At 39.1% G+C, this 15,938-nt stretch overlaps 1 protein-coding gene across 1 annotated transcript; it reads left to right on the top strand.

Annotated features, from left to right (window-relative positions):
• Positions 1-501: 501 nt before the first annotated feature.
• CD164 (CD164 molecule) lies at positions 502-15,860 on the top strand. The gene is made up of 6 exons (XM_083349369.1): positions 502-746; positions 7,279-7,362; positions 9,668-9,745; positions 10,821-10,895; positions 11,880-11,969; positions 13,243-15,860. The coding sequence occupies exons 1-6, from the start codon at positions 632-634 to the stop codon at positions 13,401-13,403; spliced, it is 603 nt and encodes a 200-aa protein (XP_083205495.1). The 5' UTR covers positions 502-631; the 3' UTR covers positions 13,404-15,860.
• The last annotated feature ends 78 nt before the right edge of the window (positions 15,861-15,938 follow it).

The raw sequence follows: 15,938 nt of genomic DNA, 5'->3' as shown, positions 1-15,938 counted from the left end.
AATTGGGGGGAGGGATAGGGAGGGTTAGGTAGGGGTGGGTGGAGGGAGGGGGGGATTGTTAAAGATAAAATGTACTGTAAAACTTTTCAATAAAAAAAAAAAAAACTCGGCCCTTTTATGACTCGTGGACTTCAACTCCCAGAATTCCTCAGCCAGCTTGCCTGGCTGAGGAATTCTGGGAGTTGAAGTCCACGAGTCATAAAAGGGCCGAGTTTGAAGACCCCCCCCCCCCCCGCGAGTCTAAACCGGACCAGCGGCTCCTATAAGCGGCCGTAGCGTTTCCCAACATCAGTTCCGGGCGAAGCTTCGGTCACGTGACTTAGAAGGGGGGCTGATTCCGCCGGCGGCGGCGGCGGCGGCGGGGGGGGGAGGGAGGGAGGAGCTCGATCCGACCCAATAAAACGGGAGGGCGCGGTCGAAAGGGTTTCTTACGGAAAGGGCTAAGCGAGGCCACGCCCTCGCCTTCTCCGTTCAACGGCCGCCCTCACGTGATCGCCAAGGAGGGCGGTTCGGCCGGGAAAGGGAACTGACCGCGCGCGCGAGACGGGGGGGGGGCGTCAAACGGCCCGCTGGCACGCACGACGCTCTTCCGGGTTGTCTTGGTTTTCTTCCACCGCTTGCCGCCGCCGCCATGAGCCATTACAGCCGCCGCCGCTGCTGCTTCTGGGATAGCCTGGTTTGGGCGCTGCTCCTGCCGGTTCTCGCCGTTTGCCTTAGTCCGCCGAGCAAAGCAACTGTCGGAGAAGGTAAGGAAGAGGGGGCGGGGGCGCTAAAAAAAAGGCCGGGGCCGACTTGAGGCGCTCCGTCGACTTAGCAGGCCTGGAGGCCCAAGGTTGCCGCGTATCCCCAAGGCGCAGGGGTAGGCAACCTCGGCTCTTTTATGACTCGTGGACTTCAACTCCCAGAATTCCTGAGCCAGCCAAGCTGGCTCAGGAATTCTGGGAGTTGAAGTCCACGAGTCATAAAAGAGCCGAGGTTGCCTACCCCTGCCTGCCCAAGGGGAAGAAGGCGTGAGAGAAGAAAAGGGAGGCGGGCGCTGCGGTTCGACCTTTCGGGCGCGTTTCGAGTTGGGGAGCCGGCTGCCAGAGTCTTGGCCGTGATGGCGGGGTGGTGGTGGTGGAGGGAGGGGGGAAAAGCGGGTGGCCCGAGGACGATGGTGGGATCGCCGAAGGCCGAAGAGAGATCCCGGGTGGAAGGATCCGCCCTGCCGATCCCACCGCACTCGCGGCAAGCGCTCTTAAACACGATGTAAACAAGAGGTCGAGACTCTAGAAAGAGTACAAAGAAGAGCAACAAAGATGGTTGGGGGACTGGAGGCTAAAACATACTGTATAAGGATCGGCTGCTGGAATTGGCTATGTCTAGTTTAACGAAGAGAAGGATGTGGGGGGACATGATAGCAGTCTTCCAATATCTCAGGGGCTGCCACAAAGAAGAGGGAGTCAGGCTGTTCTCCATAGCGCCCGAAGGCAGGACAAGAAGCAACGGTTGGAAGCTAGTCAAGGAGAGAAGCAACCTAGAACTAAGGAGAAACTTCCTGATAGTTAGAACAATTAACTAATGGAACAACATGCCTCCAGAAGTGGTGAATGCTCCAACACTGGAGGTTTTTAAGAAGAGACTGGACAGCCACTTGTCTGAAATGGTATAGGGCTTCCTGCCTGAGCAGGGGGTTGGATTAGATGACCTACAAGGTCCCTTCCAACTTATTATTATTATTATTATTATTATTATTATTATTATTATTATTATTATTATTATTATTATTATTATTATTATTATGTCTGAAGCCGTTGGAAGAGTGGAGACGGTTAAACGACGGTTCACAGTCGCTGCGCTTGCCGGATGAAGAAACCACCCGGCTGCTTCTTTCTTCTTCTTCTTCTTCTTCTTCTACTTCTTCTTCTCCTCCTCCTCCTTCTCCTCCTCCTCCTCCTCCTCCTCCTCCTCCTCCTTCTTCTTCTTCTTCTTCTTCTCCTCCTCCTCCCCTTCAGTTTGGCGGGGAATGAAATGGACGGCCGAGCGGGGGAAACGCCGATGTGTTTTGAGCCCCGTGAGACGGAGGCATGCCGTCGTCATTCGGGTCCCTTTTTGAGTTCCTTCCGCTCGCCTCCTTTAACGGGGCGAGGCGAAGAGGGACACATTTGGGCTGGAAGTTAACAGGGCTGCTTCCTTTTGCAATGAAGGCTTCTGTCTTATCAGCTCTTCGGGCGGGAGTGACGTAGCCGAAGAAAGGCAGGTTTTGCCCTTCGCTTTAAATTGCTTTATATGTTTGTTCTTCGATGGTAAAGAGGTACAGTACTTAAATAGGTTTGCCGGTGAGATTCAATCCAGAGGAGGAAAAAGCTGGAATTTGTAGTTAAGAATTTCTCTCTCTGAGAAGACGGAAAACAAGGGACAAATAACTTTTTGACTATAGTATAGGTCCAGATTAATCTGAAAGGGGTTTTTTGGGGGGGTCGGGTGTTGGATTGTGTATATAATACTGTAAACTGATAAACTTATTGAGTTGGGAACTGGAGAGGCAGGGCAAGATAAAAGTTTAAAATAATCCAAATAAAAATAATAATGCAAAATTCAAAGAGCATACTCGAAGGACCCAGTAGGTCAGTGATGGTGAACCTTTTAGAGACCAAGTGTCCAAACCGCAACCCAAAACCCACTTATTTATCACAAAAGTGCCAAGCCGCGTCAGCATTGTGGTGCCCTCGGGGAGAGGCAGGGAGTGCCGCCTCTGGAACACAAAAACCAGGGGCACCAAAAATGGGCCACCATGCTGCAAGGCGCAAAAATGGCTGCTGCAATGCCGCGGGGTGCAGATACAAGGCACTGCACCACGTAAGAACGGGGCAGGACTAGTGAGTTATCACGCAGGCCCTAGCCCCACCCCATTTGCAGCACGTGCGTGCTCACGGCCCCCTGCGCGCATGCATGCATGTAAAATGCTTCCCCCTCCCTTTTCTTCCAGTCCACCAATTGACAATGGTTGGTGACCTTTGCTCTACCACCTCTACTTGAGCTTGCTAGTTGGCTGCTTTGCCTCCTCTGTGCTGGGCAGGGCTCCTGCTCCAGGCGGCGGTGGCAGCCTGATGGACCTGCTGCTGGCGACGGTGGTGCGCGTGCCAACAGAGAGGGCTCTGAGTGCCGTCTCTGGCACGCGTGCCATAGGTTCGCCACCACTGCACTAGGTCTTTCTGCTGGTAGTTTTCTGTTTCTTGGATATATTGTACCACAGTTGCTGACTTGGAGGACAAAGAGGAAGACCCATAAATGTTGAAGTAAAGTTTTGGCAATGACATATAGGAATAAAAGTTGTCAGTGTGCCAATGCTGTATTACTATTTTGTGTTACTATAAATGTAAAGTTCAAAGTAATGAGAAACAAGTTTTTCTAACAATTACAAAGAATTATAGAGTTCTTACAATAAGCATGTTAATACCTTATTTCTCATCAGCAATTTGGAAATTATTGTGTTTTGCACAAGATTCTTACTCCTTGTCTGTATTTGTAACAGTGAATTAGGTTATAAGAACATGGACTGATTTTTTTAAGTCTTCCAGTAACAAAAGTTATGTGGGCAACCTGCATAGTAAAAGAATAGAAAAGCTATAAAATGTAATTGCATATATTTACAACTACAGTTGAGCCCAAAGTTTTATTGCTGAGCAAGGAAATTGTTAAGTGAATTTTGCCCCATTTTATGACTTTTTGCCACAGTTGTTAAGTGAACCACTGCAGTTAAGTGAATCATGCAATTATTAAGTGAATCTGGTTTCTCCCATTGACTTTGCTTGTTGGAAGCTGACTGAAAAGGTTGAGAATGGTGATCATGTGACCCCCGGAATTTTGCAAATGTCATAAATACATGCCAGTTGCCAAATGCCCAGTTTTGACCACACGACCATGGGGATGCTGTCAGTGTGAAGAACAATTATAAGTCTCTTTTTCAATGCCATTATACTCTGAATGGTCACTAAACAAAATTGTTGTAAATCAAGGACTATTAAGGAACATAAGGTCTTCTATCTACTGCTGAAATGCTCTTGTGGACATTGGTTGGGTCTCTGGGCAGGGCATTCCATAAATGACGGATTGTCACACAAAAGGCTTTCTCCCTTATAGAAATCCCCATCACCACCTTTGTAGGGGGACTTGGAGAGCCTTGTTAGACGATACAGAAGTCTGGGTAGGTAAATACTGAATGAAAGAAGGTGCACCTTCAGGCAACCTGCTCCTACGCTTTTGAGGGCTTTAAAGGTGAAAGCTTACACTGGATAGGGTTTAGAAATGGAGCAGTAACCAATATAGATGGTGGAAAACTGGAATAATCCGTGTCAGCTAGTCTGAGTGAGCAGTCTAACTGCTCTGTTTTAAACAGCTGAAATTGCCAGAAAGTTTTTGAAGGGAGTCCCATGTATAATATACATGGCAATAATCCAACCAGGAAGTTACCAGGATATAAATATTGTTGTAAGACTATCTCTGTCAATTAAGATGATTTATCGGTAAATCACCTGAAACTGATGAAAGGTAAACCATGCTACCACCAAACATTAGTTTATTGGCCCCCATCCTGTCCCTTACCTTGCCCAAGCACTGTTTCAGAATGCCAGTTGTCTCACCTGTTAGGCAAGGAAAGTTAGAGCTAGTTGAAATCTGAGTGTTGAGGGCGCCTCAGCCCATATCTGTGGATGGCTGCTCATCATTTTTATTTACATATGTTAAAAAGCCGTGGGAATAACATGAAACCTCAAGGGACTCTGTGGCCCAGTTGCCATGTGCAAGAACAGTAGAAAAACAGCAATTCTCCCTTATGGAAAAGGTTTCCCAAGTACAAGTGAAGTCAGTATAGAACACTTCCCCCAGACTGCCTGTTCAGGAAAATACCATAATCAATGGTATTGAAAGCTACTGAGAAAAGCACCAATAGAGTTATAGAAGTAGAGAATAAAGAAGATTGGAACTACTCCCTCTCTCTCATTGAGGCATTGATTGTCTTAACCAACCCCCCCTACTAATTTAATAAGCCAGTACAGGTAGCCCTTGACTTATGACCACACTTGAGCCCAAAGTTTTTGTGCTAAGTGAGTCATTTGTTAAGTGAATTTTGCTCCATTTTATGACATTTGGTAGGTGAATCACCTCAGTTGTTAAATTCATAGCATGGTTAAGTGAATCTGGTTTTCCTATCGACTTTGTTTGTCAGAAGATCACAAAAGGTGATCACATAACCCCAGATAGTACAACAGTCATAAAAGTGAGTCAGTTCTCAGGAGTCTGGATTTTGATCACGTGACCATGGCGATGCTGCAATAGTCATAAGTGAAAAAAAGTTCATAAGTACTTTTTTCAGCGCCGTTGTTTAACGATCACTAAATGAATTGTAAGTCAAGGACTACCTGTAATTTTAAGAGTTGAAAACACAATTGACAGATCAATCACATACCATGCTTATCTTGGGTCTCACTAGTGAAGCTCTTCCAAAATGGGACAAGATGGTATTCTGGATGCTTCCACTTCTGGATTTGCATCAATGCTGAGGTTGAATTGTGAATGCAAGCAATTTACCGTCAAGGTTTCTTGTGGATTTCTCATGTGTTATTGAGAGTTTGGGTCTTTCTTTGGGACAGATTGGAATATGTCCCTCGCTACTTAAAAAAGCTCCATTGGATAACATTTGGAAGTCCTCCTTACTGACTTTTTAATGGGCCTTAGACTGTATTGAACTTTATTTGACATGGGTTTCTCTACGTGTATTCTAGCACAGGGGTCTGCAACCTTGACAACTTTTAAGACTTGTGGATTTCAGCGTAGCTGGCTGAGGAATTCTGGGAGCTGAAGTCCACAAGTCTTAAAGTTGTCAAGGTTGCAGACCCCTGTTCTAGTGGATGCCCTACTTATTTCATAGTTCCCAATTCAGCTACATACCAAGCTGCTGCTCAGGCTCCGCTGGCAAGAAGAGAGGACTTAGGAGTGATTGCATTGACCACTCAGAACAACTCTACATTCACAAAGCAACCAGGGCTTTGACAGAGCTTTTAGGAATCTAGAAAAATCCATTTGTCACTGGGTGGATCATTGAAATTGATATCTTATCCTTAAGATGGGGAAAGCACTGCTTGGTGCCATAAATATAAACATGACATTTCACTGTGATGATTAGGGATATTCTTGTTAAACATGAAAGAATTGAACATTTACATTAATGTCATTTGTGTATAGAATTTAGTAATTAAAAGGAGCCATGGTGGCGCAGTGGTTAGAATACAGTATTGCAGGCTGATTCTGGTACCCACGACCAGGATTTTGATCCTGACAGGCTCAAGGTTGACTCAGTCTTCCATCCTTCAAAAGTAAAATGAGGACCCAGATTTGGGGGGGGGCAATATGCTGACTATGTAAACAACCTAGAGATCGCTATAAAGCACTATGAAGTGGTATATAAGTCTAAGTGCTATTGTTGCTAAAACTAAATCCATTTTTCGAGTGAAGGGGAAATTGGAAAGTATTACAGAGGGTGGTGAGCACAGCAAAAGACATTGTGGGCTATCCCCTGACACCACTGGATGACATCGCCAGGGCTCACTGCCTTGGAAGAGTGAGGAAAATTCTCAGGGACGACTCACACCCTGGTCAGTATCTCTTTACTCTCCTACCATCAGGTAGGAGATACAGGAGTATAGCCAGCTGTACCAAAAGGCTTTTATCCATGAGCTGTTAGGCTCTTGAATGGGAAATAATTTTATAATTTTATGTATGATTGACTTGTGAGGCTGGTATGTTGTGCAATTAGCTCACATGGTGCAACAAGATGGTGGGTTTGTTGTCACTGTGAGTTGTGGGGGGGCACGAAGGGAGGCTCAGCCAATTTCAATGTATACATGGTTGTACTTTGACAATAAAGGTTCATTCATTCAAGAGCTTTAAGGCATATAGACACATAAATTTGGCATGAAAAAAATATTGCCTAATTAACCTAATACTTTCTGAGCCAAGAATAGCTAACAAAAGTAGTTGCTGAAGAACCAAATTCTAAATATTAATAATTCATAGTGTGTAATGCTTTGTCTACCCCTTCCTCCCCTTTGTTAATTTTCCATTTAAAAATGAAAACTGTCACAAGTATTTCTGAATTTTGGTTCACCTATAAAGTTTCTATAATGCAAAGTATCTTTAGTCATCAACGATATATCATAGCTTTTAAGTTTAAGCTGTTATTTTTTACATTTCTACCTATTGTTAACTGGCTTATTTTTTACAATTTATTTTGTTTTCTAGTTGGCTGTGAAAGACATATAAATTGTAGTTCCTGCATTTCTACTGAATCAACTCAGCTGAATTGCACATGGCTTCAGTGCAATGGTAAATTGAATTACATTCAACTATAATACTTCTGATTTACTACATTTGTTTTTCTGAATTTATAATTTATAACAGTTTTTTGGGGGGGCAGGATTTGTGGGGGGGTTTTAAAAAAGGGAAACTAAATCTAGTCTTAGTAAAAATTATTTGCAAAATCAAATGTTTATTGTGGCTAAAGGCCAGCATGTATTAAAACTCAATGCTGTAATATAAAACAGTTTACATCTACAGTATATAAAAAATAAAACTAGTCAAATAAATCAGCAGCTGCAAAATCAGAATTTAGCTGCATATAAGGTAACATTCATGAATATCTGAAAGTAGAAGTTGTGTGATAGATCAGAGTAAACAGGGAATGTATTTAAATGTGAGATTATCAAATCTGAATGTAAAATGGGCAATGTAATGTGTGTCTCAATAGCCCCTTTGCAGTGTGGGCTAAACTTTAGCCCAACTGGGATATTTTTGTATCTCCCAGGACTAGTAGGAAGGACATATATCAAGCCAAATAAAATGTCCTATATTTAGGGATTGTAATTTGTTTTAGGTATATAACACATTAAGGATAAATGAGCTGGTGAAGACTATGTCATTGGGAAAGATGCTACATCTAATGAGAGATCAATATTTTTAATCTGCTGCCTCAACATCACTTGCATGTTTGTAGATATGTAAAGTTGGGATAATGAAAAGCTAAGAAGCTCCAATTTTTATACAGAAAACAGGATGACACAAAAGTTGTCAGTAAGGATTACAACTCTCCATATCTTCCTATCCTTATTATCAGCATTCATAATACGATAGATTTAATCTTTTGAGCCTTTCATAACACCATTCATATGGTTCTGCAGTCCGCTCATTTATTTTCTCTATATGGTCAAAATACCTTTTTATACTTATTTTAAATTACTTCCTGTTTTCTGATTATTCTACTAGTATAAGGTAAAGGTTCCCCCGCACATGTGTGCTAGTCATTTCCAACTCTAGGGACCGGTGCTCATCTCCGTTTCAAAGCCGAAGAGCCAGCGCTTGTCCGAGGACGCCTCCGTGGTCATGTGGCCGGCATGACTAGACTAGTATCTACCATCTAGGACAGGGGTATCAAACTGCCGGCCCGCAGGCCGGACGCGTCATCCCAAAACCGTGCCCACCCCATTGCCAGCAACAGAGAAAAAGCTCCGATACATTGCGTGATGTCATGTGACGTCGCAAGTTTGACATGTCTGATCTAGGACATTTGTCCACGTACTGACGCAAAAAAAATATGGTTGCTAAAATGGTACAGTATTGATAAATTGCAACCTAATGAAAGCAGAGAAAGAGATTGCATTGAAAAGGAAATGGCAAGAAAGTATTGGAATAATGAAAAGTTGAAACAATTTGCAGTAAAAACTACTGAGGGGGAAACATTGGAAATTGTTTCAGATTATACCGTGGCAATGTTTAAGAATCTTTCCCCACTCCCCTTGTGTCTTCTATTATTTCTAAACACACAGAACCTAATAAAATTAAAGGTGAAAAAAGCTAAGAGATGAGTATGTGTGTGTGTGTGGGGGTGTTTCTTTTACACATTGAACCAATTTTTTTACTGTAAATTTCTACATGTTTTACAAGATTTCCTACCTGTATTTTTATGTTTATAATGCTGTTATATTGAAACAATCTATTGTTAATTTATAAACCAGATTAAATCTTTTTGGAAGGAGCTTTTTAATAATTCAGTAAAGTGTGAGGATGAATATTATCAGTTCTCTAGCACCCTTTCATTCTTTATTATATAACTGCTATCTTTTAAATGTAACCTATATGAAATCAATAATAGTGAAAAAGAAATCAAAATGTCACAAATAGTAACTGAATAGATAACATTGGGTATAGTGAAACTTTGCATTAACTATCCCCTTTTTAATGGACTTCGGATTCAGTGGATAAAGTACTTGCCTCCAAATCTTCCCTGCCCCCTCCCCAAAATGGACAAAATCCATTTAATCTGACAAATCTGAGGCAATTAAATGTATGTTAATTTTATTTCATTTGAACTCATTTACAGTATGTAAATGCAAGATAATATAAATAATGTGTAAAATATGTTATTTGTGGTTTTATGCAATTTGACAAACTGCTGCAAATGTAATTTGCAATTTAACAGACATTGTGGAATAACAGACTCTCCCTAAATATTTTATTAAATCAGAACTTCACTGGGGTTTTTTAAGGACATTGTAAAGCAATGTTTATAGTAAGAATTGTAGCCAAATGCTTTAAAGTTTCATTCATTAAAAGCTGGAGTTTTTTTCTCTATAAGGAAAGCCGTCTCGGTGCACAAATTCCACAAGTATGGATCCTGATTGTACTGCTGTTTCTGAAAATGTGACATGTGCAGGTGAGTATGCATATATGATGATAAAGACAACATGTTGATAAATATTGTATTTTACTGTTTCTGTGTTTCTTTATTTTCCCTATTGTTTATGGAATACAAATTTCTATTGAGAACCCTATTTTAAAAAAGGATGAACTCTGCAGTGCTTTCAAAATATGAGGCAATTTGGATCTTTCTGATGCAACCTTACAACTTTTTCCTCTGTTTTAACAGTTTGTTAAATGTTAATAAGCTTCATTTCCACATTTACTATAGAGTAGACTTCTTGTTGAATGAAAATGTAAGTTACTGGTTTTACTCTGGAAACATAAATGAAACAATAATATTTAGCAGGCTGATAAACCTTTTTAGATTTCTTTCTAAAGCCTGAATATTGTTTAGGTTTTTCCATGGGTTCACAAGATGAAAGATTCTGTACAGGTAGTCCTTGAGTTAGGACCACAGTTGAGCCCAAAATTTCTGTTGCTAAGTGAGTCATTTGTTAAGTGGATTTTACCCCATTTTACTATCTATCTTGCTTCAATTGTTCTTTGTTCTCTGTGTGTGTGTGTGTGTTTGTGTGTGTTTCTTTAATACTTGCTGATGTCATAGATCCCATGTTGTTTTAAGTCTCTTTCGTGCCCTCAGTTCTTCGTGCTGTATACACAAACTTGATTTAGCTCATGCTATTCATCTAAATACTTATTTATAACCTTTAGGTTTCAATACAGAGATGAGCAATAGGAAGTAACAAAGGAATGCAAGATAGAATTACTGCTGCAGTTATTAGCTTTGCATGATATTTCTTTTAAATATGTCAGGCCAAACGCTGTATGCTAGATTCCAATTTATCTTATTTAAAAATCTTTCAAAAATGTCAGATGGGTCAAAGAGCATAGTAGACTGTAAGGTAAGTGTGTGAAGGGAGGTTGGTGCCTCAGGTATTGTATCATTTAATTACAAGTTACTCAGCCAAAGATTTATTTGTACATTAGAACCCTAGAAGAATTCTCAGCCTATATATCGCAACTATTATTAAGTCTCTCTGGTTTTCTTAAAAATCAGTTTTATGGTTCATGGTTGTTTTGTTTTTTAGATTTTCTGATCAGTACTACCGTAGCTAGTAATGCCACCACAGCTAGTAATGCCACCACAGTCACCAGCCCTACAGGTAACAAAAAGAGAAAAAATGTGCATTGATGTAGACATACTGTTTTAAGTTAATATGATCCAATAATGAATCTGTAGTAAAATAAGTATTTGAAGAGATGTAAGTTTTTTACTTACACGCTTATATGATTCTTGTGCTCTAGAGTAATTGTGTTCAGTTATATAGTAATTTGATAAATCTATAGATCAAGTAAAATATGCTTTGAGAGTATGTGTTAGTATTGTTCAAGTAACAGTAACAAAATTATAAACGTACTGCAATTCATAAATTGGTGTTTCTTAGTATTTCTTCTCTACAAAAATTTCAGTTTCTATATTTCCATTCTCTTCTCATGAGTAATTTCTTGTATAACTGGTAAAATTTTAAATGTACCTGCATTTACCATATTTTTCCTTGACTACTTTTAGAAATTCCTCCTAGTTTATTATCACTACACAGTGATAATATTGAATGTTGGAGTTTCAACCCAATTAATTTGCACAGCAACAAAGAGATCTAGTTGTGCTGAAATGCATAATAGTTATAGAAATAACTCATGAGGTGATATCCATCTACTTGATCAAGAAAATGCAAAAAGACACAAGAAACATATATTTTCTTCTTCAAAATCCTCACCGCCTAAATATGTAATAACAAATGTGCAGGCTGTGTGCTCCTTTTCCTGATCTCTTTCCTCCACTAGTCTCAATAACAATGCAAGGGTCTTGTTTTACATTCTTGTTCTTGGCAGTCTCCAATTGAAGGTCAATATTTTGGTGGGTTTCCATTTATGATACTGCCCTCTTTTATATTTGATTCTTAAATTGTGCTCAGTATATCATTTTTTTTATAATTTTCATAGTTCTTTAAAATATAGGAAAAAAATAGCTAAAATGTGTGGTCTTAAGTTCAGTAATTTGAACCACAAGTAGGATTCTATAATTTATACATGTACATTCCTGTTTCAAGGCAAATAAAGTGATGTAAACTGTTTCTTTATAACAGCTAGTACAATTAACGCAACTTCATCGACAAGAGCACCTGTTGTGAATAGTACAACAATTGCCACTACTTCTATTATTACTACTAAAACAGGTAAAAATTAATTTAACAGACATTCATAATGAACTCTGTTGTCTTGAGGAAAGTTACTTATAAGACAGTTCTTGTGTGAATAAGAAAAAGCAAAAGGCAACTGAACTGTGAATTTTTTTTTATTTTTATTTTTTTAATCCCATTTATATCCTGCCCTTCTCCGAAGACTCAGGGCGGCTTACAATCTAAGCACAAATCAATGTGCTTAGCAATAGCCTTCATTCTATGTATATGCCTGCTTTTTTTTAATTAGGGCTTTCACCCCCCCCCCCCAGCGGCATTATTACAAAGTCAGCTTAATTGCCCTGAACAATCAGGTTCCTCATTTTACCTACCTCAGAAGGATGGAAGGCTGAGTCAACCTTGAGCCTGGTGGGACGCAAACCTGCACTAATTGCAGGCAGCTGGTGTTACTTAAGGAGGCATTAGCCCACTGCTCCACCAGTGGGCTAATACCCTTGACTGAAGATCGGTACACTCCTTCTATCTGGGATGGTCATCCTCTTCCACCGAGCGCGCAGCTTCGGGAGGGACGCACATGGAGCGGTGAGGGAGGAAGGGGACACCCGCCTAGCCAGCCAGATCAGCCGAATCAACCCTGGCTATCAATGGGGTGACAGATGTCACAGCCAGATCGCCCTCACATCCAGTGGGCTAATACATTTAAAATGTATTAAATAAAATACATTTTATTTTTTAAATGTCCATTTTCAAACACCGGAAAACAACAGAGTCAAATTGGATAATAATGTTCCCTTCCAGGGCAATAAGGGATCGTGTACAAAATATCTGAATCATAAAGCAGCAGTGTCTTTTTTCAGTTGCTTCATAAGCTTTGTGCTTAGTTGTACTTAGCTTTAATCATTCCAAGGGAGATACTGTATATCCACACTGCAGAGTGGGAAGGGAATCAGCAAGTAAATTCCGACTCATATAATAATACTTTTTAGATCATTCTCTGAGAGTTTGCAAGATCATTAAATCCTACAAGATTTGCATTTAATTGTAAAAAAATCATGCATCTGTGGACTCTATAGCATTGTCACACAGGATGTAAATAATCTGAACAGGTTTAAACAGCAATTGACCTTGCCTGCTTTTAGCATCTAATCTGGAAAATGATTAATTTGTAACTTTTCTTCCATAGAAGAGTGTATCCAAACTCTGTTTCATAGAGAGAGAACTGTAGAACTGATTTTTAGATGATAGAAAATAAGACATAGAAAATATAATTCAGGAGCAAATCACTAACTATTATCTTCTTATTTGACAGGCACACCTCTCACACCAACTGCCAAGCCATCACATCACAAAGCAAGTTTTGATGCAGCCAGTTTCATTGGTGGTATTGTACTTGTGCTGGGTCTGCAAGCAGTAATCTTCTTTCTGTATAAATTTTGCAAGTCCAAAGAACAAAACTATCATACTCTCTAGGAAATGTTGCTTTTTAAGTGGACTTAGAATAGCTCAATATTTATGGTTAGCTACACCAAAAGATGCTTATTCTTTATGGAATACAGCAGTTCAAGATATTATTTTTCAAAATTTAAAAAAAATAGGTCTGCAACATGCTTGGAATAAGGTTGTGTGAATCATGTCGTGCTGAACAGAAATATTTGCAATATTCTGCATGAACCCTTATTTGCTGTTTTAAATTTCTTTAGTAGCTGCTACTGTAGAATCTACTCTTTTATTTGATATGCCAAATGTAGCTGTTAATAGTTATTGCATTTAGTGGCAGCAATGTTCCTGATAGATAATTTTACAATTACAGTGATTTATTAGGTTTAGGTACAATATCCCCCTGCATCATTATTAAAACATATTACTGTTAACTTGACATCAGAAAATTATCTGTGAAAACCATGACTTTTTATCTTGTTCAGCTTGGAAATTGGAAGAGATTTGTAGGATGTTTTTAGGATATTTTTTTCTTAAGAAATATGAATGCCCATATTTTTCCATATTATATGATGTTACAAGGATGATTGTTTTCTAATATAAGTGTAAGCATCTATAGGAAGAATGATGATCAAAAGATACAAGTTCCCTGGTGCGTAAGGAAGAAGGACCAGTGCCTTAATTAGCAGATTGCAAATTGAAGTGTTGTGCCATCTTATATTTTGAGGTTCAGTGAATGTCATTCCATTTGCACCAAGTTTTCTCCATTAGACATATGAACCTCAGCACTATATGCTAACATTGTTAACTGTTTTCATGTGTGTTAATACAATGTATTGGGTCTATTTTTTTGAGGAATTAGATCCATTGAGGAAAATAGATTGGGCAAGCTACATTGTGATGAATTTATCCAACTGATTTTTGTGGGCCTGTTAAATGTGGCAAATATGGATTCAATCTGCTGTATCCAGGCTTTGTTTTACTGTTTCTAAAGCCATGTGTCTGTAGCCTTCAAATTACCTGCCTTAGAAAATGCTGTGCTTTTCATATGAAGATAATTTTTAGCAAACACAGTTTGTGCTCGCAACATTATGGATATTTTAAAGGTACTGTAGTCCTGCATGGATATGGGAATATTTTATTCCCACATAGCAATATTCCACCTGTAGGTTTCTTAATACAGTGAATTGTGTGATAGAACAGTTGTGATAGAAACAAAGTTGAATGCTTGAACTAAGTTATTTTGATTATTCTCTGAATAAGTCATATTGCAGTTGTGATAAATACAATTGAAATAATCAAAACTCAGTTTTATAGGGTTATGTGTTTTTGCTGGATGAGCTCCAGTCAAAAAGGAACTACAGTACTTGGTGTTATGCTGGCGACAAAATTGACTCTGTAGCTTCATTGTTAAAAATATTAACATCATTCTAATTTCCTTAATCCTTTTAATTTGACTAAAGTTTACTTCAATATTAGCTAGAAAGTCAATTTGTAATATATAGTAGAGTACTGTAATTTTAAAGAATCTTCCGACAACTGCACTCATAAAAGACAATAGCTCAGGTGAGTGAAACAGTGGAACTGACTATTCCATTCAGACATTTCCAAATTAGGTGGTGTGCATTTAATGGCCTTATGGTAGTCATTTTTACCCAGCTCCCCATGGTCTTTATAAATTAAAGTTAAGCTGAAAAGATTGTCAAATGTAACATAATGTTAATGAAATTCTAAAGAATGATAGCTTAAAAGTGCAGTTAATATTAGATAAACGTATTCTTCAGACTAAACAAGACTAAAAAGCTCTCTACTTTTTGCTTCCATGCTTATTCTTAAGTGACTGTTAATATTTATTTTGTAAATTTAAAGGGAAAAATGTTTCAAAACTGACAGTGCAATATGCACTTTCAAAATCAAAATGTGAGATGATTTTGTTACTGAGCCAAGAATACCTGTCAAACATATTAAAACATGTATTCCTAAATACAGTGAACCCTCCTTCAAGTGCCTTAAATTTTCTTAATGTTGGCCTCAAGTCAGGAAAAGAAACTTTAATCAATATACCGTATCTGCCCCTTAGTGTCAGCAGTTGCTCTTTTCCAATGATTTTAGAAAATTCAGGTGTTAGTATTACCTTTCAGGAAATTATATTTTCTATTCGGGTGGCATAAAGCTATATGTTTATTTACGAGGGCATTTCTAACAATTTCATGCCATGCCAGATTTGATTTTCTAAACCAGCTTCATCTGTAATCTACCAAACTATAGCGAACACATTAAGGGGCTTCCCTCTTATTCACATATTTCAATTCTTTACCATCTAGATTTAGGTAGATAAAACTTTTGTTTTCAGTATAATGCCATTACATATGAATTAGTAAAAACAGATTTTTATCACTTCTTTGCTGGTTGTTTGAAATTCAGCATATTGTGGGTTTTTTTAAGCAATTGTCTGTATGGAATAATGATCATGTGGACTTTAATTCCTTAGATAGTAAATTGTGACTTTCATTCTTTATCTCGATTGTTCTTAGAACTCTCATATGCAAATATACTGCATAGGCAATG

This window comes from Vipera ursinii (assembly GCF_947247035.1).
Source record: "Vipera ursinii genome assembly, chromosome: 1".
NCBI classification, from domain to species: domain Eukaryota; kingdom Metazoa; phylum Chordata; class Lepidosauria; order Squamata; family Viperidae; genus Vipera; species Vipera ursinii.
The sequence above is the reverse complement of the archived record's forward strand: the minus strand, read 5'-3'. Positions and strand labels throughout refer to the sequence as shown.